The 21027-nt window shown below is 40.1% G+C and overlaps 1 protein-coding gene across 7 annotated transcripts in view; it reads left to right on the top strand.

Moving 5' to 3' along the window:
* Positions 1-16430, top strand: part of abl2 (c-abl oncogene 2, non-receptor tyrosine kinase) — a 116943-nt gene extending 100513 nt beyond the window's left edge. For 5 of the 7 annotated variants that reach the window (XM_078561448.1, XM_078561446.1, XM_078561447.1 and 2 more), the window contains 3 exons: positions 127-216; positions 910-1071; positions 1834-4469. In XM_078561448.1, coding sequence (XP_078417574.1) covers positions 127-216; positions 910-1071; positions 1834-3539 — 1958 coding nt within the window. In that variant the 3' untranslated portion in view covers positions 3540-4469. Of the gene's footprint in view, positions 1-126; positions 217-909; positions 1072-1833; positions 4470-4853; positions 4938-14759; positions 14829-16058 lie in introns of those variants that run through there. The other 2 variants (XM_078561452.1, XM_078561453.1) reach the window with 2 other exon arrangements.
* The last annotated feature ends 4597 nt before the right edge of the window (positions 16431-21027 follow it).

Below are 21027 nucleotides of genomic sequence, written 5' to 3'. Positions count from 1 at the left end.
AAAAATATATCTATTCTATTGCACAAGTCACTTTTCAAACCTAATTTCTACTACTCAAAAAGTGAGACTGGTATTCATGGAGAGATGGCATGAATCAAAGCTGTTTCATCTGTCTGTTTTCCTTAGGTTGGCAGTGGAATCCCATGGAGCGCCCATCATTTGCTGAGATCCATCAAGCATTTGAAACCATGTTCCATGACTCCAGTATTTCAGAAGGTAAAAGAAGAATTAATTTTAATGTTTTCCAGTGTTATACTCCTTACATGACTCAATATGGCAGTCAGTTCTGTGTTGTTCCAAGAACAATCTTACTGCCAGTTAGTGTCATGAACATGAGATTTGTATGTGGATCAAACTTTCTTTGAGGTATAACTTTCTCTTCCTACCGTGCTGCAAAATTGAGAAGCTCGTTGATCCTCAAAGGAAACAGCAAAATCAAGTCAACATTGCCGCCATCAGGCAGACAAACTGCTTCTGATTCCTGAATTGGCAATTTGTAAGCAGAACAGCAAGGGTTTTTTTGAACGAAACAACTGTGACATATTGATAAGCTGTCACCTTATACTCAGTGGCTACATATGTAAATCTTTTAAGGGCTGCTGAAAAATTTGTAGAATCAATTCAAGATGCCAAATTCCATTTTTTTTAAATCGCAATGAGAAATAAGATCAGCATACACAAGGAAAAAAGGGTGCGAAAAGACTGTCAAGCCCTTTCATGCTCGCCCTATGCATTGGATAAGGCACTGTCAGATAAACCATGTCCAATTCCACTGCTTGCTCGTGTGCTCTGTCTCTTACTCTCCACCTCTCTATCACTCCTTTATCTCATTTTAATTTTATATTTTTATAAGTTTTGAAGACTAAAACCAGAAATTCAAACTTGTCAGTGCTCCTTTTCCTCTGGCAGAAGTTGCAGAAGAGCTTGGAAAAACTGCTTCTTCAACTGTGATCACCCACCAGCTTCAGTTACCCCTGCTCCCAACAAAAACTCGAACACTAAAGAAAAATGCAGAAAATAAGGAAAACATGGACATGGATCATCCTGCTGTGGCTCAAACCACGGTGCCAGGTACTTGTGTCTCCTTTTGGTTGTTTTTTGCATTTTCTCCTTTTACGTTTGCTCCTCTTTGTCCTCTGCCTTTGGATGCTATCTTCCTTGAGCGAGGGTAGTCGGTGAACAAGCCACAGTCATGCCCACCCTCCCAGCAATTGCCAACACACAGTGTAATGGGCCAAATTAGTCCAAATGGCAATCTTCTCTTTTTCCCCAATAATATATATATATATAAAAAAAGTCCTGGCTAATGTCTCTCACAGTTCATCTTGTGTGGTTAGAGACAAGATGCAGCTTTTGAAATAAGCCACTTAACCATAACTCTTGGCAATTTACTTCAAGTTTAACTTTTAGCTACAGTAAAAATCTGGAAGACTGAGGTTGATTTTTAAAAGCCACTCTTTTTCTGGAGAGATTGCAGAACTAATATGATCTTATAATAAAATTCTGAACCAATAAATGGTGCATTTGCTTGACTGTAACATACAGAGACTTCCATGCAGAGTTGTTTTCCACCTACAGCTTCAGCCTTAGTGGCATTAGGAACTTGATTTAAAATGGATCATTTTTAAATTAACAAATTATGCAATATTACTAAATGAGTGGTTATGATATGGAAAAATTTAGAAACTAGAAATTGAACTCAAGTTTGCAGGAAAAGCAAAGGGCTATGAAATGGCTGGAAACAGAACAATGATGAACACCAAATTGATCATACACTTCAATGTTTTTTTCCACATTGGGCTGCATTTATTTTGTTTTCCTTTCTCTCAATAGGAATGGGAACAAACACAGCCCCATGTAGCATCTCCCCAGCATTGCCTCGTAAGCAGAGAGATAAATCTCCTAGTGGTCTCCTGGACGATAGCAAAGAGACCCTGTTTACTAGAGATAGAAAAGCTGGCTTCTTCAGTTCCTTTATGAAGAAGAAGACTGTCCCTATGCCTCCTAAGCGCAGCAGCTCCTTCCGAGAGATGGAGAACCACCCACACAAAAAATACGAGATAACGGGTAACTTTTCTTCTTTCTCGTCTTTTCAGCACTCAGATGGTCTTACGTTTGTCCAGTCGCATGCTGATGGGAATCACACACAAGCTAGGTGCTGTGGAAGGGGTTCTGTGCAAAGAAATGGTGGTGTAACTAGTGGAGGGTGGGCAGGATTTGCAGGATTTTTCACTCCACGCTTAATAAAAAAGACACTTGGCTTAAAAGCTGGGAAGCCTTCGAGTAATGATGATTCAAGCTTGGAAGCCACCAAACCTTTCCCTCGGTCAAATTCTACTTCTTCCATGTCTTCAGGGCTGCAGGAGCTGGATCGACTAGCCTTGACTCTTCCTAGAAATTGTCACCGCAACAGAATTCAACTAGAACATCCAGTCCCCATCATCTCTAAGGAGGAGGGACCGGGAAGGCTGACAGATCCACTACATAGAAAAGCAGAAGACGGAATTTCTTCATTGAGAGACAAATCAAAAGCGAAGCTCTTAGCAAGGGGTGTTGCAACACCTCTCAGGGCCCATGCAGGCGATGGAGACAGTGATCTTTCACAGAACCTAAACTCAATACATGTTGGGCGCGGAGAAGCCAATATTAGTCATTCCGGACCTATAGGTGTGAAAGAGGATATGGAGAAGACAGGTTGGTCCTCTCCAGTGAAGATTGCTGCAACGCTACCAGCAACTCATAATCATAAAGTACCCGTTCTGATATCTCCAACTTTGAAGCATGCTCCTGCAGAAGTTCAGCTGATTGGAACAGATTCTCTAGGAAACAAATTCAAACTGCTGTCAGAACACCAGGTTGCAACAGAAAGGGAGAGGCCAAGGCTTGTAAAACCAAAATGTGCACCACCCCCACCCCCTCCACCTTCTCTAAAACTATTGCAACCTCCTTCTAGCACAGGTCTCAACAGCACAGAAACAACAGAGGACTGTGAGAGCACATCAACAGCACAGCAGGAGGTTGATATTAATGGTGAAAGTGGCAAAAGGCCAATGATGGCTGTGTTAGGGAAGATCTCCAGGCCATCTCTGCCACCCCCTCAAGTGCCTCCATCTTCATCCATTCCCACAGCAGCTTCCTCTAAACTTGCAAATGGTGCCTCTGTGACTACGGGTACTAGAATTTCCTTGCGAAAAACCAAGCTGCCACCAGAGAAGGTGCCAACAGAAAAAATCAGCAAAGAAGCACTATTGGAGTGTGCTGAGCTTCTCTCCAGTGTTATTGACAGCGGCTCAGAGTCCATCTCCAACAGCCAGTTAGTTGAAGCGGGATATAGGTTGCTTGATCATTGTACTGGTTACGTGGACTGCATTACGCAGATGAGGAACAAGTTTGCTTTCCGTGAAGCTGTAAACAAATTAGAACAGAGCCTGCATGAGCTCCAGGTATCCTCCACAGCTTCTACTGGACTTCCTACAAACCCTGTGCTCAGTAACTTACTGACATGTGCTAAAGAGTTAAGTGATATTGTGCAGAGGTAGCCAAGATGGCCATACTGTGTGTGTGAGGTTTAGTGACTCAAGTTTATTATCTGAAGTACCTCAGCAAATGTTCAGCTCTTCAATGTTTACAGATTCATCTCTTTCAGTCAGTGAAGTCCTGGTTAAAGCTATCTGTGCATAGTGAGACTGCGGGAGGGTTGGGAGGAACATTATCTCCACTTTTTACTGGGTGGAATGCTACTCCTAATATAAGATACATTTGGTGGAAAAGGTCCAAAACCAGCTATTTTGAGTCAGGACCCAGTTAAGCTTTTTTCCCCATACTGGACAGTTCTAAGGGACCCTTTTGAAAGGAAGTCAAACCTAACAGTTTTAGAATACCTAATCATGTGGTTATGATCAATTATTTAAGTGCAAAATACAACACAAAGTCTTGTCACTGGACTTATTTTGTGTACTTGTATCAGTACACTATCACAAAAATATACTTAAACCAGTTTGCTTTAATGTTACCCAGTGCTGCTTATGTGGTAATGTTAATTCATCACCAGTGATTCCCATCACAATCAACAGTGGTGCAGGTATCAACCTTCAGGCACCAACACTTCATGGTATTGATACATGGTGCAAAACTCTGTCCAGCATCACCAAAATGTCGAAAAGCAAGTGTAATCTGCTCTGCCAAGTGTTTTTCAGAGTCCGGGTGGACATAGTATGAAAGGCCATGCGCCCACTATTAATCTCTACTGACATGGTAGTGACAAAACTGCAAATTAAAACTTAGGCATGTTGACTTCCTCTTCATATTTGGTGATATAATGTTGACAGTGCCTCTTGGAAGCACTCTCTTTTTAGGAGCAACATCCAGGCAAAACTTTAATATCATCAGACCTGTAGATTAATTCAGGTTGATAATTCTTTCTGTAATTCCTACAGTGGCAGTGTTTTCCCCTGCAACTCTTTTTTGGCAGCAGTATTGGAATTCCTACTTCAGAAAGTCCCTCAGAACTGTCATGGGATTAAAGATGTGCCTATGTAATGTTGCTTTTCAGAATGGACCTCATGTTTCTATTTTTAGTGAATGGAAAAAATGTTACATGGCAGAATCTGCTGTGACTTCAGAATGACAATGTGAATTGTATTTCCTTGGGATTGCTATGTGAATCTACTGTGTTTGCTGTGAGTGTAGAAAATGACATCCCTAAATCATGCACACAGTCAAGTCAGACCTCTACCACAGTCAATATTTATGACAGCAACCCCCTCTCCCCCGCCCCACGTACTCACCCTGTGGTGTTGGAGCATCTTGAAGGTCCCACAGGAATATTGCATCTGTTTTTTCTCTGTTCACAGCAAAAGATTATGCAAAGAAAAGTGCACATATTTTGGAATCACGTCTTAAGCCACGTATCCTGTGTAGAAAACATTGTTTCTCTGGTAAAGGAAATTTAGTTTGTGACAAATAATAGTGCTTTGCACTTTGTACATCTGCCAGTTTCCCATTGTGATATGACTGTTAAAGAAAAGCTTCTTAATCCAGGTTCCCGTCTATAAATCAGAAATGACTAGCTCTGACAAACAGCTGGTTGTCTAATTAGTGACCAGGAAGATAATTTTAAAGATTTCCCTTTAACTTTCCAGCATGCAGACATTTTACCATTCATTTTATCAGTTTTTAATTTTTTTAATGCAAGCCCAATGAGGGGCCAGTGTACCTATCCTTATAACTATGTACCTCTCTACCCCATCACATTAGTGCTCCTGAAGGTGTGCTTGGTTCTTTTTGAGGTGTTCCAATTAATTTTGTGCCACCAGAGAATTATTAAATTTTCACTCTTTCCGGCACTCAATCGTACATGATCATCATCATCACTGCTTCTCAAATAGCCACAAAACATGTGCACAGGTGTTACACAAGATTAGGTTTGCTAAGACCATATATTTAAATAGAGCAACCTTTTTTTTCTGTGAAGAAAAAGTGTTGAGCCATGAGCTATGCCCAGACAAAGAGGCAGCAACATGAATTGCAGCCAAGGGTGCATTTTATTCATGTTGGGATTTGAAGTTGCGACTGTATGCACTAGTTAATACCAAGGCAACACTTAATAACACGTGGTGTCCTTTTTCTAAGGAAAGCTTAGTCTCTTTGTACCATAGAGCACTGATCAATAGGAACATGACAACGGCCCCTCAAGTCATTTTCCCTCACCGTTCCCTACTAGTTGTGTTAAGACTAGGCAAAATACTGTTTTTCTGAAAACACTAGAATAACCTTGCTGTGTCCAGTGAAATGCAGAATTTTAATTTTTTTATTTTTGAGTGCTGTGACCGTCCAATCGTGTTTGCAGTATTACCTGTGGACTGTCATTTCAGACTGTTTGCTGCTGATAATTTGCAGAAATACTCTGTGTGCATTTATACCAAAGGCCACTTGGTTCAGTCATTTTTTTGTGCAATTTAGGCTGGGTCAAAATCATTTCTGGCTTCATCAATCCTGATTTTGTTGATTCTTTTCATGTCCTGATTCTCCCTGGGGTACACAACAATTCATTATATGTCCCTCCAGCTGTGAGCAATTTGTCATTAAAAATGTTGAAACCATTAACATAATTGCAATCCTTGCAGTTAGTAAAATTATCCCTGGCAAAATTCTGAAGCTCTAATTATAAAAGGTAAGACTAAAAGACTAAAGAAACGGAGTTCCAGAATGACCATTGTGCTTGGGGCCGATTGTGTCTTGATACCTGTTGTTTTCACTCTTCGGTATAAAATGAATATCTGCCCACTTTTGAAATGGCAAGTCCATTAATTCTAATAATCTTTTTTTGAAATGTAATAAAATCTCCTCGTACATTTGTATGTGTCAGGGCAAAATTGACCAAGACAGGGAAATTATTTAACCGATTCTTCTCCCACCCAGATGGGCTCAGCCCCGAATGACTATCCATAGTTTTCTTTACTGGCTCTATAATCCCCCACAGTTCGGGAGGGAGGGTGGTGATGGTTGCCGCAAAATGCTGCAGAACTAGTTTATTTCACGCAGACCAATCATTTCGCTGACAAGGCAGAGATCACAATTAAAATCAAGAACAAAATTTCTATTATAACCGAGGAGGTATGATCCACTAATAATAAGAAATTATAACACTCAGCTTGAAGAATCCAATATCTTATCCTCCTCCCCAGTAATTAAAAACTTCTGTGACCTTTATTACATTGCAATATTCTGTCACAATCACATCATGTTCTTAGATGTAAATTTAGAGCAGAATGGAGGCCTTTTAATCCGGACTGAATTTCAAATTGTCAGAAAATGTTTTAAGTTTTATAATTTGATTCTGTACCAGTGAAGCTTATGATTTCAAAATTATTACGATTTTACTCAAATCATGGTGTGAAATCCTAAATGACTAATCACAATCAGGGTCAGCCTTGGCTTAGTTTTAGAACTCTTGTCTCTGAGGCAGAAGGTTATGGGTTCAAGCCCCATTCCAGAGTCTTGAGCGCATAACTTAGGCTGACATTTCACTGCAGCATTGAAGGAGCACTACAATGTTGGAGGTGTAGTCTTTCAGGCAAGATGGCAAACCTTAGGCCTCGTCTGCCCCATTAGGTGGACACTACTCAAAGAGCAGGTCCAGGTCCCCCATCAATCCATCAACCAACATCACTAAAATTTATTACAGTATCTGGGCATTATCACATTACTGTTTGTGGGACCTTGCTGTGTGGAATATTGGCTACCATATTTCCCTACGTTACAACAATCACTACCCTTCAAAAGCATTTAATTGGCTGTAAAATTGATTGACACGTTGTGAGATCATGTAAGGTTTGAAGCCTGGTTATTCCCAGATTGACTAAAATACCTCTTTTTTTGTGCGTGTGTGGTGGGGAGGGGAGATTATTTTGTTACATAAGGATATTTGTCAGGTTTTGCTAGAAAGCAGAAATGAATTTATCCCAGCCTTTTAAACACTCTAAGATGTGTAAATATGTGAATTTATCAGGGGTTTGAGGGATGGCAGAACTACCAGAATGAACACTAAATGACACAAGCAGTATTTTGTTCTTTTTGTACTATAAATATGTTTGAGTTTGTAATTAAATTATCACAAATTATGAATCAACAGTGTTTTTGGCAGTGTTGGCTTGCTGTACATATGGTCAGAATCCATAAGTAACACATCGTTCTCTATTCCACAGTTAAGAAAAATTATTGACATTTGAACCATCTTACAATGAACTGTGTTATAGCTGGTAAACATTTATGATGGGTACATGTTTTCCATTGTTTCGTTGTTCGTAAGCTTTTGCAATGCTCCAAAATGTTAAATATTTAAATCTATGCTACGTTTAAGGTGCTGAAAACTAATTTATTTTCATTATGGCTGCAATGTTCAGAGCCCCACCCACATGTCAAAGCACTTGAGTGTCATTTTTCTTTCAAAAGTGCATCTGCCTGAAATGTGTTATTCTGTTGAATACTTTGCAGTAACTTAAAATTGTTATTTTGTTGATCTGTTCCATGTTTCTGCGTTTTTTCTAAGACATAAGTTATGCTGGTGCTAATAAAGATCTCTCCAGTTATGTAAAAGTTATTGGACACTATACCATCGATGAGGATCTTTCTACACCCCTATGCTTAAGAATGCCAATGAAATTGGTTACAAGGCTACTGCTGATCCTACAATGAAACTTTTCAAAATGTTCCCCCAATACATGATTTAGACTCCTTGTATCCAGTAAGGTATACCATGAAATATTATAATATCAAATATATACCAGATATATATGACCACATTTTATACAGAACACAATATCAGATTTTAAAGCACGTTTGTATGTTACAATTAAGTTTCCATATCTCTTAAAACAGTTAGTGCAGACTTAAACATGTTAAAGGAACATGAGCTTCTACAACACTGCTATATGAGCAATGCACATTTTGCAGCCTAACGCTGCTGGTTATATTCCTGTTACGGCACTGAAAATACCTTCCTAGTCTAATTTTGACCAGACTCTGGATACATAAGTAGACAATGAAAAATAGTGTTCAGAGCAATAACTAAATATCTCAAATTCAGAATAATAGATTTAAGCAGGAAGTTGTCATCCTTGTGATAGCTTGGTTCAATTGGAATAAGCAATGGAATGTTCAGTTACCAAACATCCAACAGGTTTGAATTCAGATCCCTTGTATGCTGCACTGCTATTGAAGGCTGATGGCTCGGATAATTTGCTGTGTGGGATTAGCTATATATCTATCCAAATATCTAACCGTCTTGCAAATAGCTTGTGTCTGTCATACTGGCATGTCTCTAATATTGATTCAAAATTGTGTTAAAAACTCAAAGGTAATTGTGCTGGTACTTTAAATTTAGAAGCAGTTACAACTTTGAATGCCCTCAACAATATAAAGCCAACTATACTTAACTGTCTATTTAACCTTGAGGAACAGACCACATTTGCAGTTTAAAATTACAACCATGTGCAAGATTACTGATTGCTGCCCAGGAGATGTGCCAACAAGTTCTCTTAGCTGGAATCAAATGTGGGACTCAACTAGTACAAATATTTGATAGATTTTATTGAAGCAATTGCAGAACCTCTAGAAGAGTATGATCATTTATTGGAGGCTGGGGAGTTAGGGAGAGAGGAGAAGGGGGAGGCTTTTTGGGACATGAATTTTATAATGGTGCAGGTGATGGAAGTCAACACTGAAAAATAGACACATCTTTTTCCTATACTGCTAGTTTAAAAAAACACATAGGGTTAAGGTATTATATTAGCATAGAAAATCAGTTAACAAGAAAACAGTAAAAATAAGCAGGTCATTTTCAGGTTGGCAGGCAGTTCTGAATGGAACACTTCAAGGATCAGTATTGAGGTCTTAGTGGTTCATAATCTCTATTAATTACCTTATTGAAGAGACTGCAGAGTGTAATTAAGATGGCTGGCTAAACAAGGCTAGGTGGAAAAATAATTTGTGAGGAGGACATGCATCTGCAAAGGGACATAGACGGACTAAGTGAGTGGGCAAAGAGGTGGCAGATGTAATGTATTGTGGGAAATGAGGTTATTCGCTTCAGTAGGAAGAATAGGAAAACATTTTTTTTTTAAGGAATGAGGAATATTAAGTGCTGGTTTTGGTGTTATTGTACATGAAACACAAAGTTAGCATGCAGGAACAGCAAGTGTTATTTAGGCAAATGATATGTTGGCCTTCAATGTAAGGAAGGAGGGTTGTGTAAGAGGAAGGAATCTTGCTGCGATTGTACAGAGCTTTGGTGAGACGACATTTGGAGTACCATGTATAGTTTTGGTCACCATTTGTAAGGAAGGATAAACTTACCTTAAAGCTGATGCAAGCTTAAGTTCACTAGCTTAATTCCTGGGAGTAGAGGGTTGTCCCATGAGGGGAGATTGAGTAGAATGGGTGTATATTCTGAAATTTAGAAGAATGAGGTGATTCCTTTGAAACATATCAGATTCTGGGAGTACTTGGCAGAATTGATAGAGAAAGGACTATTTGCCCTGGTCAGTGTGTCTAGAACCAGGGCATAGTCTCAGGATAAAGGGACAGACATTTTGAAATTAAATGAGGAATTTTACTCTCGGGTAGATAATTCCAAAGATTCACAACCCTCTGAATGATGTGGATACTCAGTTGTTGAGTATATTCAAGGCTGAAATGGGTGGATCTTTGAACTCAAAGGGAATTGATGGATACGTACATTGAGTAGAAAATTTGAAGATGAGGATCAACCATGAGGTAGAGCAGACACGTGGGACAATTTGGCCTATTTCTATTTCTTGCATTCTTACAAGTTCACCAGTAGTGGACCATTTATTTATCATGACAAGAAGGTACATCTGCACAAATTGTGTTAATGTTCAATGGCCAGATCAATACATGTTGGAAGCAGAGAGAATAAGTTTGGAAGGAGCCTCCTTTATTCCAATCATCTTGTATATTTTTATGCTCCATTTAATTGAACACTTCAATGCACTAATATTATTGAATTTTTGGTAAATGCTGCAACAAGTGACACAGTGTAAGGTTAGAACAAAATACTTGTGCTGCGTTCAATGCCATTACAGTATTAAAATCTGTCAGTACTAATAATTTCTAAGCAGTTACTGATTTGAAGCTATAGGTCACCCAAAGAATTACTGTCTTCCCTCCAAACCTGTGAGAAGCCTTATTGTTGACATAGGAAATCACTAACATTAACACTTGCGTGCCAAAAGATTGGTGGTGGTTGGAGCCAAGAGCCTGCATTTTGACAATGGTTGTGAATCCAGCTGCACTTTGAGAGTTGGAGATGGGTGATTTTTTTTTCAAAGCCCTCCTATCAGAAAAAAAAACTTAACATTTCTTAATATTGTCCCGTTTGAAATTATTTTCATTTTCATTGTGATGATCAGGGATTGAGCAAAGGACAGTAACATCAAAAAAGCTTCCAACATCAAAGTTAACACTTTGGTAGCATTAAAAAATTGCATGCATTTTAAATGGTTATTCCTTCACCCTCTGCACTAATTCAAATTAGTTTTGCAGCAGCTATAGTACAGGCAATCTTAAGGTGAAAAATGCTGCTTTGTATGTTGTAAGAATTGTATACTGCAATGTTTGTGTAGTAAAATCTCCACATACAAATGGCTAGGCTATTTCCCAAACTTGGGCAGAGGTGAGTGTTAATATTTGTGTTCCTGTCCCTTTGTGATTTTGCTTCCATGTACACAAGTCATTTAATTCCTGTTCTTCCTACCTTTATTATATTTCATAACCTTCATTCCTTGTCCTTTGAAAAGATAACAGCAATAGATTTAACTTGTAGAACAAAAGCTTGATATTCTTAGAAGCATCAGGTGGATTACTGTATCCAGGTCAGGTGGAGAACTTTGACAAGATGTTTGAGCTATGCTTGATGGGTGAAGGGGATCATACTTTTGATGCACAGTGCAAGTATTTCTTCCCAATTTTTTTTCCCCTGGAGACACTGACCCACACTACTCTGTAGTCCTCCAGTATTTTGCCCAAGTGGCTATCTTTAAAATGTGTTGTTTCAGGCAATCAAGCACAGAAGATCAGTCCCAAGTTGGATTCTGTTCTCAACTGAAAATGGGATCCTTTTATATTGTTGGGTCAACTTCGTGCTGAAATGCCATAAGCTTTTTTTGTCAGAGAGGCAGTGTATTGTGCAAGTATGAGTATCACAGCGACCTTTTAAGTGGCATTGATAGAAACTGTTTTGAATATTATCCCATGATGTGGCCATAGCACGAGTGCTATGATTTGCAACCATTCTTGGTGTAGCCACCAAAAAGGAAAGAAAGAAGGTGGTGGTACCAAGTCAGAGAAATGCCTGATTCATTTGGAAAATGATCTTATTTTCATCTAAAGAGAAAGTTCAGCCTCTAAACGTCACCAAAGTGATCATACCCTATGGTGAGATAAAGAACAATTTCACCAGCATGAACTTGATAGAGGCAAACTTTTAAGATACAATTTTAAGCATAAGTATCTGTATTTTTAGGATATCTAAATGGAGTTGGCAGGGGTTGACTACAAACTACAAACCCACGGACTCCCACAACTATCTTGACTACACTTCCTCACACCCGGCTTCCTGAAAAGACCCTACTCCATTGCCCCAGTTTCTCCATCTCCATCACATCAGATGATGCAACCTTAAATACTGGAGCATCCTATATGTGTCTTCCTTTTTCCTTAACCAAGGATTCCATCCAGCATGTTTGACAGGGCCCTTCACCATGTTCGATATATTTCACGCACTTCACCTCTCACCTTCCCTTCCCTCCCAGAACCATTAAAGTGTTCCCCTTGTTCCTTGCCTTCCACCCTACCAATCTCTACATTCAACAGATCATCCTCTGCCAGTTCTACCACCTCCAGCATGATGCCACCCCCTTTTCAGGATTCCAAAGGAACCATTCCCTCCATGACACCCTTGTCCACTCCTCAGTCACCCCAACACACCCTCCATTCCTTACGGCACCTTTACATGCAAGTGCAGGAGATGCAATAGGAAATACCCTTTTACCTTCCATCCAAGGCCCCAAACTGCAAGTGGAACTGCAATTTACGTGTACTTCTTTCAATTATACTGCATTCACTGCTCACAGTGTGGTTTCCTCTACACTCAGGGGATCAAACACAGAATGGACGAACACTGTGTCTCCGTTCAGTCCACAAGCATGACCCTGAGCTTCCTGTCGCTTGTCATTTCTATTCTCCACCTTGCTCCCCCTCTGATTTTACGGTCATTAGCCTTGTGCTCCAAAGAAGCTTAATGCAAGCTTGAGGAACAGCACCTCATCTTTTGACCCTACATTCTCCAGCCTTCTGGATTAAACGTTTAGTCCAACAGTTTAGATCATAACAACTGCCTCCATTTTGTTTCATGTTTTTCTGCTGGTTTTCTTTATTTCTTCACTTTGCATTTGGATGGCTGCTATCCAGCCATTCTCAACACATTCGGGCATTTCTCTTGTTTCTTTACTATACCCGTTTCCACTCCCTTTGGCTTTTGTACCATGAAACCTTTTGTCATTTAATCTCTCCTGCCCTCCACACTATCACAGACTTTTTGTTCTTTCTTGCCCCCTGCTTCCCCCACCTTTCACTTGCTCAAAGCCTATTCCATTTCTATCTTTCCTCAGTTCTGATGAAGGGTCATTGATCTGAAGCATTAGCTGTTTCCTTCCACAGGTGCTGACTGATCTGAGTGTTTCCGCCCCACTTATTAACTTTGATTTGACTCATCCTCAACATGTACATTCTGCACCACTGTGGGCTGTTGAGTACAAAGACTTATGAAGTTCTTGCACAAAGGCTGTGACATGGCATCCAGACACCGTATGAGAGTGCATTTACAGACTTGAATTCTGCAGTGAAATGTATCTGGACTTGCTAGTTTCCTGTAGACTCCATTTATTATCCAAGCTAACCATCCTGATTAAAGTGGCAGCCTGTTAGTATATTGCAACGAGTTGCTGGTCCAAACACTAATGTTCTACCAGGCGATGGACGAACGTTCATATTAAGATAGCTGAAGTCATCAGAGGGTGAGACTTGACCAGTTTCAAGGCATTGACTATCTCCTGCTTGATATTGATAACTCGGGAACCATTGATTTGAGAAGTATTTAGCTGCTGTAGTTTCTAGCTCTCACTTTCCTATTTTCTTTCAGATAACAAAGATGGCTGTAGTATTAGCCTTGTGATCTGCAGGTGTTGTGTAGCCTATATGCTGAGGCAGGGTAAAGTGTTTTGAGCTGTGTGATCAAGTAGTTATTAAAGTATACCCAGAGTTATATGGAACTGAGTATCTATGAACGACAAATTTTGTGCTTGTCCCAATTGAGTTTTCTTTCAAGCCTCCCTAGTACACTTTGCTGAACTCCAACCTCTGGGATGTAGGGAGAGAGCCTGACGAGCACTCCCTTTTTTTATGTGCAGATAAGTGTGATGGTGGTAACTTTTTCATCTACCATGAGACCATGTAAAAGCATATTGTGAACATCCAGGTGCTGTGGTTCAGCCAAATTGAAAAGGTTTGCAACACAACAGCTGCATTTATGCTTTCATTTGCAAAACAAAAAATGCCAGCATGCTTCCCAGGATGAGCATTGGCACCAAGAATTGAAGAGGAGTCCTTTGTTCCAGCTGCATTGAACCTTTGGTACTGATGGGAGTTTGAATAGTGTCTAAACACCATGTTCTTTCACTCCTTGACTGAAATCCAGCCTCCTCTATCTGCTGGGCCTGATGTCAAATCAGATTAGGAGCAGTTTTATGCCTACCAGAAGCTGCCTAAACTGTCAGCTTGACTGGGAAGTGGAGAGTCTAACAAGTATTGGTTCATTAAGCATTGCTGCTTTAAAGCTAGAGCTAAGGTTGGGTCAGGATAGAAGCATCTTTAAAGCAGAAAAGGAAGAAAAACATACTAAGTATAAAGACTAAAAATGCAGCAAAGAGAAACAACTCAAAGGAAGTTGCAATTAAAAAAAAACCCATTGCAAAGAGCTGAGAACATGATGAAAATTATACCCACCTCTGTGCACTTTTTACGTAGTGGAAACACATTTGGGTGCCAAGAGGAAAAACTCAATGGAACCATGGTGGGGAAAGTGTGATGTACAGGAAAAGCCTGATCAGGATGTCGGAGCACTGATATACAGCAGGGATGGAAATGAGCTATTTAAACAGCCTTGCTGCATTTGGTTTCAGACTTAAATCTCATGTGGTCTCTCTGTGGTCAACACGTGAAGCAGATTTCTCAACAAGGGCTGAAATCAGGTATTTTAAATGCTGAACAAAAACAGAATTACCTGGAAAAACTCAGCAGGTCTGGCAGCATCGGTGGAGAAGAAATCAGTTAACGTTTCGAGTCTTCATGACCCTTTAAATGCTGGCTGATCTATATTTTCTGTATTTATTTCAAGCATATCTATTAGATTTTGTGCATCTTATTTTAAAAAAAACTGATATTGCCATTTTGCACAATTGGAAACATACCTTTGAACCTACTAATGTGGAACTGTATCATTGCATTTTGGAAGGTCAGGTACAACATATAGGATTTACTACAGTTCACTTGGGAATGATTTCTTTAAAAAGATCAAGCAGGTTAGCCAAGAGTATATTGCTGCCTGAGTTCACATTGACTGCTGTTTACTGGGACTATTGTATTTGTGTGTAGTTAATTTATTCTGGATAATTGATCCATATTTTACATATGATTAGTGCAAGACTAAGAGCTATATAGTTATGTCTGATTTGTCCCCCCTTTTGAACACTGGCACCAGGTTATCCAGTATTCCGATCCCATTGTAAAAGCCTCATGCATATCCTCCCTGGACTCTTAACACTCTGAAATGAGCAGAATCTTTCCTTGTGGATTTATTTCATCTCTCTTGCCTAGGGCATCAATCTCATTTATATAATTAACTTTGCCTGTTTACCTGTCTTTGGAACGTAAGCTCGTGTCTTGCCTTTTGAAACTTGGCATCATGTTGCCAAAGGGTAACATAGAAGGGAGACAAGGATAGATCCTTGGAACACGCCAGAAATAATGGTGCAGGAGTGGGAAGAGAAGCAATTACAGATGATTCCTTGCCTACAACCGATTAAGTACAAGTGGAACGATGAACTGTTGCATCATGTGAGGATGAGCCCACATTATGGATTTTGCTCCCTAACACTTCCCTCCAACTCTTCTCCTGTAATACTCGCATTAAAACACACCCCATTAACCAAGCTTGTGATCACTCCTAATATTTTCTCCTTTGGCTTGACATCCATTTCATCCTTGTACCTCTGAAGTGTCTGAGGACATTTTTCTGCTTTAAACACTATGTATAACTGCAAAAAGTGACCTATTATTGCACTGATATGCACACACACAACTTGATACTTTTTTGCTATAACTCAGTTTGAAAGTGCAAGAGCATTTATGTTTAAGATTAAATTTGGTGTGGATAACTTTCTAATTGTCTTTTTTAATTACTACATGGTTCTCAACCACAGGCTCATGGAGTGCAGAGTCTGGATGGTAGAATATCCTGGTGCTCTGATGCTAACTGGAATCATACATTTTCATACCTATCTTTTTGGCAAAAGATTTATGGTAGAGACTGAGCACAAGCCACTGGAGATGATTTGGTGAAAACCATTGACCAGTACACAAGATTGCAACATCTCTTGATAAAGATATTATCAACTGAGATTAGGTACATGCCAGGTAACTTGATGGTTACATCAGATACACTTAGATTACCTGACGCAGCAAAAACAGAAGATGTATCCTTGGATTTACAAGTTGACTTCACTGACATTGAACTTGAAGATGTTCTCCAAATTGATCCAGTACATTTTGTGCAATGCAAATGCCAACAGGTACAAAGATTCCACACCACAGAAACTGTGAAAAACAGTTATTGAAGGATGACCTGATTCAATTCAGCATGCCCAAGAACTCATGAGACTATTTTGGCCTTACCAGGATGAGCTAGGCATCTCCTGGGGAGTCATTTTTAGAGGCAGAATCTTTGATCTTTGAAGAATCTTTGCGACCTGACATTTTTCAACAACTTCATCACTCACACGTGGGCATAGATCAGATGAAAAGACTCACGAGGGAAACAGCCTATTGGCTGGGTATGAACACTGACGTCGAAGCCATTGTCAAGAAGTGTGAGACATGTCAAGAGCATATACCAAGTCAACATGAAGTTCCTACCTATCCTTGGTCCAAAATTGCACTGAACCTTTTTCCTGGCCATGGCACTGACTTCATCGTGCACTACTTTACCAAGCATCCCATTATTTGACAATTGCGCAATACATCAAGCACAACTGTCGCACACACTAAGTGCTATTTTCAGTTTATTTGGTGTGCCTAGAGAGATCATTATGGATAATGGTCCACAATTGGTAAGCCATTTTAGGATATGTGTAAGAAATGGAATATCGATCACACTTTTATACACTTTTCCTCGTTATCCTAAATCTAACAGTGGACCAGAATGAATGATTCACATGGTGAAATCCCAAATTCTCAAATGTAGACAAACCAAGAAAGATCTACAAGTTGCAATGTTATATTTGAGAATGACACCTTTAAGTACAACTATTCCATCACTGTCAGATTTCATGTTTAGCAGACCGGTGTGTACCAATTTACCTACTCTCACTCATTCTGCTTGCTCAGAAACTCGAGAGCAACTTTTAAAACTGCAAGAGAAAATGACCAATATGCATGATAAGAGTGCCAAGTTTGCATTCAGGATCCCAAAAAAGGTATGTGGCAACCAGCTGAGGTGACAAGGATTTGTTCAGAACCAAGGTCCTGTGAAGCCTTATGCAAAGGTGTAACATCGAGGTAAAATCAGATCCATTCCAGCACCTCAACCAACGTACAGTCCTAATGCATCAAACACTAGACCCCAAATGCAACCAGGAACAACATCCAAGAATGACAGTTCCCACAGATCACTATGAGCAATTAAATAAACCTCCAGACAAGGTTACCATTACAAGATCTGTGTAGACCAGCAGATTACTTCTGCATTTTAGAGACTCAGATTCATCTGTTCTATACACTTAGGCAATGGTAACTAAATATGAACATGTAGTGTAAATAGCTATACTTCTTTGGAAGGGAGGAATATGTTTAAAAAGAAAGGGGGTTGTTGTAATATGCTTTTAAGAGATTGCAGCATGACATCATCAGAAAGAAAGTGTGCCATGTGATCCAGTTTTACTTCCACTTTAGCTTTTCAGCACGGACATTTGCCTAGTCTTAAATGAATCCACAATGTATTTACACAAATCCTTCCAAGTGATTGGTGCCTTTATATCATTATAACACACACAACACTGACTACAGTGGAGTGACAGTACATGGATTCATGTCAATTGATCTCCATACAGTGCTTTCCAAAGCTTAACATTATCTTCAGGCTAGTGCAAAGCAAAGCTGAAGAAATTTGAGCTGGGGTCAAATTCTTCCTCGCAGACAATTAAAAATATCTTTGGTTGACCCCTAGCCAAAAAAATCATGGGCTTTTTCACTCGGGAATGGTATTTTGTGCACCCGTGTTTCAGAAAAAGGGTAATAGAACATTTCCTTTTGTCTCCTTCCAGGTCCCATCATATTAGTGTGGAGCATTTTTAGTGAGCTTTGTATGTAAAGTGAGATACATTACTGCTTCAAATGAAATCCTTCCATTTTTTACTTTCCATGCCTTCTGAGATATAACAGAGCCAAAGAAAACTCTCGGCTCTGCTTCAACAGAACCTACCTTTGCCTCAATCCAAATAAAACACTTTATGAATTGCAGACTGGTTTTAATTGGGCATTTGGTTATAGATTGGGATAAGCAGACTAGCACGCTAGAAAGGTAGTTTTCTAGCAACAATATATCTTAGAACCAGGTCCTGTTAAATTTAGTAAACAGCCTAAGGGTCCCTGCGTGTTTATCAAATTTCTAAATTTAGGAAAGGTAACTTCAATGGGATGAGACAAAGAATGTCCACAGTAAAGCGGCCAAATATATTAATGGATAAAATGACATGATCAGTGGGAGGTGTTCAAAAAAATAATTTAGTGTGATATACCCCTAAGGGGCAAAAGCTCTACTTGGCAACAAAGACAGCCTTGGACAACCAAAAAGGTAAGAGACAACAAAATGCAAAATATAACAAAGATCCTGGGGATTGAGAAAGATCCAAAGACCAGGGAAGTGTGACACGGTATTAAGAGCTACAAAAAGGAAATATGAAGAGAAACTTTCAAGGATATCAAAATCAACACAAAAATCTTTTACAATTATATCAGTGAAAGCTGCAAATGATATCAATTAAAATGAGGAACAATCACTTTGCATCAGTTTTTACAGTAGAGGAAGAGGTCAGCATGTCAGGCATCACAAGGAAACTATTATTAAATCAGGGCAAAACAAAATTAACGTAAGCAAACTAACTCATCTGTCTCCTGCCCCTATGCTCCTAAATAACAGATACTCACTTGCTTTATCTTCACTACAATCTTGATTATCCTGTGTTTTATTAAACCCTGAAGCAAAAAGAGTAAATAGGATCAGGATTATTATTGAACCCTAAGATAAAAGCAAAAAACTGAGAATGCTGGAAATCCAAAACAAAAATAAAAATACCTGGAAAAACTCAGCTGGTCTGGCAGCATCTGCGGAGAGGAACACAGTTAACGTTTCGAGTCCGTATGAGGGCCAGTGATAGGTGGAGATAGCCAAAAGATGTCACAGACAAAAGAACAAAGAGGTGTTGAAGGTGGTGATATTATCTAAGGAATGTGCTAATTAAGGGCAGAAAGCAGGGCAAGCAAGGTACAGATAGCCCTAGTGGGGGTGGGGTGAAGGAATCGAAATAGGCCAAAGGGTAGAGATAAAACAATGGATGGAAATATATTTAAAAATAATGGAAATAGGTGGGAAAAGAAAAATCTATATAAGTTATTGGGAAAAAAAGGGGGGGATCGAAAAGGGGGTGGGGATGGAGGAGAGAGTTCATGATCTAAAATTGTTAACTCAATATTCAGTCCAGAAGGCTGTAAAGTGCCTAGTCGGAAGATGAGGTGCTGTTCCTCCAGTTTTCATTGAGCTTCACTGGAGCAATGCAGCAGGGCAAGGGCAGACATGTGGGCATGAGAGCAGGGTGGAGTGTTGAAATGGCAAGTGATAGGGAGGTCCTTAACTGAGGTTTTCGACCCACGGTGGTTGACAGGGCCCTCAACCGTGTCCAGCCCATCTCCCGCGCATCCGCCCTCACACCTTCCTCTCCCTTCCAGAAGCATGATAGGGTCCCCCTTGCCCTCACTTATCACACCACCAGCCTACGCATTCAAAGGATCATCCTCCGCCAACTCCAGCATGATGCCACCACCAAACACATCTTCCCTTCAAACCCCACCCCTCCACCCCACCCGGCGACATTCCGCAGGGATCCTTCACTCCGGGACACCTTGGTCCACTCCTCCATCACCCCCTACACCTCAACCCCCTCCCACAGCACCTTCCCATGCAACCACAGAAGGTGCAACACCTGCCCCTTTACTTCCCCTCTCCTCACCGTCCAAGGGCCCAAACACTCCTTTCAAGTGAAGCAGCATTTCACTTGCACTTCTCTCAATTTAGTCTACTGCATTCATTGCTCCCAATGCGGTTTCCTCTACATTGGAGAGACCAAACGCAAACTGGGTGACCGCTTTGCAGAACACCTTCGGTCTGTCCGCAAGCATGACCCAGACCTCCCTGTCGTTTGCCATTTCAACACTCCACCCTACTCTCATGCCCACATGTCTGCCCTTGGCCTGCTGCATTGCTCCAGTGAAGCTCAATGCAAACTGGAAGAACAGCACCTCATCTTCCGACTAGGCACTTTACAGCCTTCCGGACTGAATATTGAGTTAACAATTTTAGATCATGAACTCTCTCCTCCATCCCCACCCCTTTTCCGATCCCCCCCTTTTTCCAATAGGTTTTTCTTTTCCCGCCTATTTCCATTATTTTTAAATGTATTCCCATCCATTGTTTTATCTCTACCTTTTAGCCTATTTCAATTCCTTCACCCCCATCCCCACTAGGGCTATCTGTACCTTGCTTGTCCTGCTTTCTACCCTTAATTAACACATTCCTTAGATAATATCACCACCTTCAACACCTCTTTGTTCTTTTGTCTGTGACATCTTTTGGCTATCTCCACCTATTGCTGGCCCTCTATCCAGCTCTACTTGTCCCACCCCCCCTTAAACCAGCTTATTTTTCACCTTTCTATTTTTACTTAGTTCTATTGAAGAGTCATATGGACTCGAAACGTTAATTGTGTTCCTCTCCACAGATGCTGCCAGACCTGCTGAGTTTTTCCAGGTATTTTTATTTTTACTTTTATTATTGAACCTGTTTTAATCAATACTAATCAAAAGCATGGTTTTAAGGTCTTCAGAAACAAGTGAATATTC

Source organism: Cetorhinus maximus, chromosome 17 (genome assembly GCF_964194155.1).
Source record: "Cetorhinus maximus chromosome 17, sCetMax3.hap1.1, whole genome shotgun sequence".
NCBI lineage: Eukaryota > Metazoa > Chordata > Chondrichthyes > Lamniformes > Cetorhinidae > Cetorhinus > Cetorhinus maximus.
This window is presented reverse-complemented; position numbering and strand designations above follow the sequence as displayed.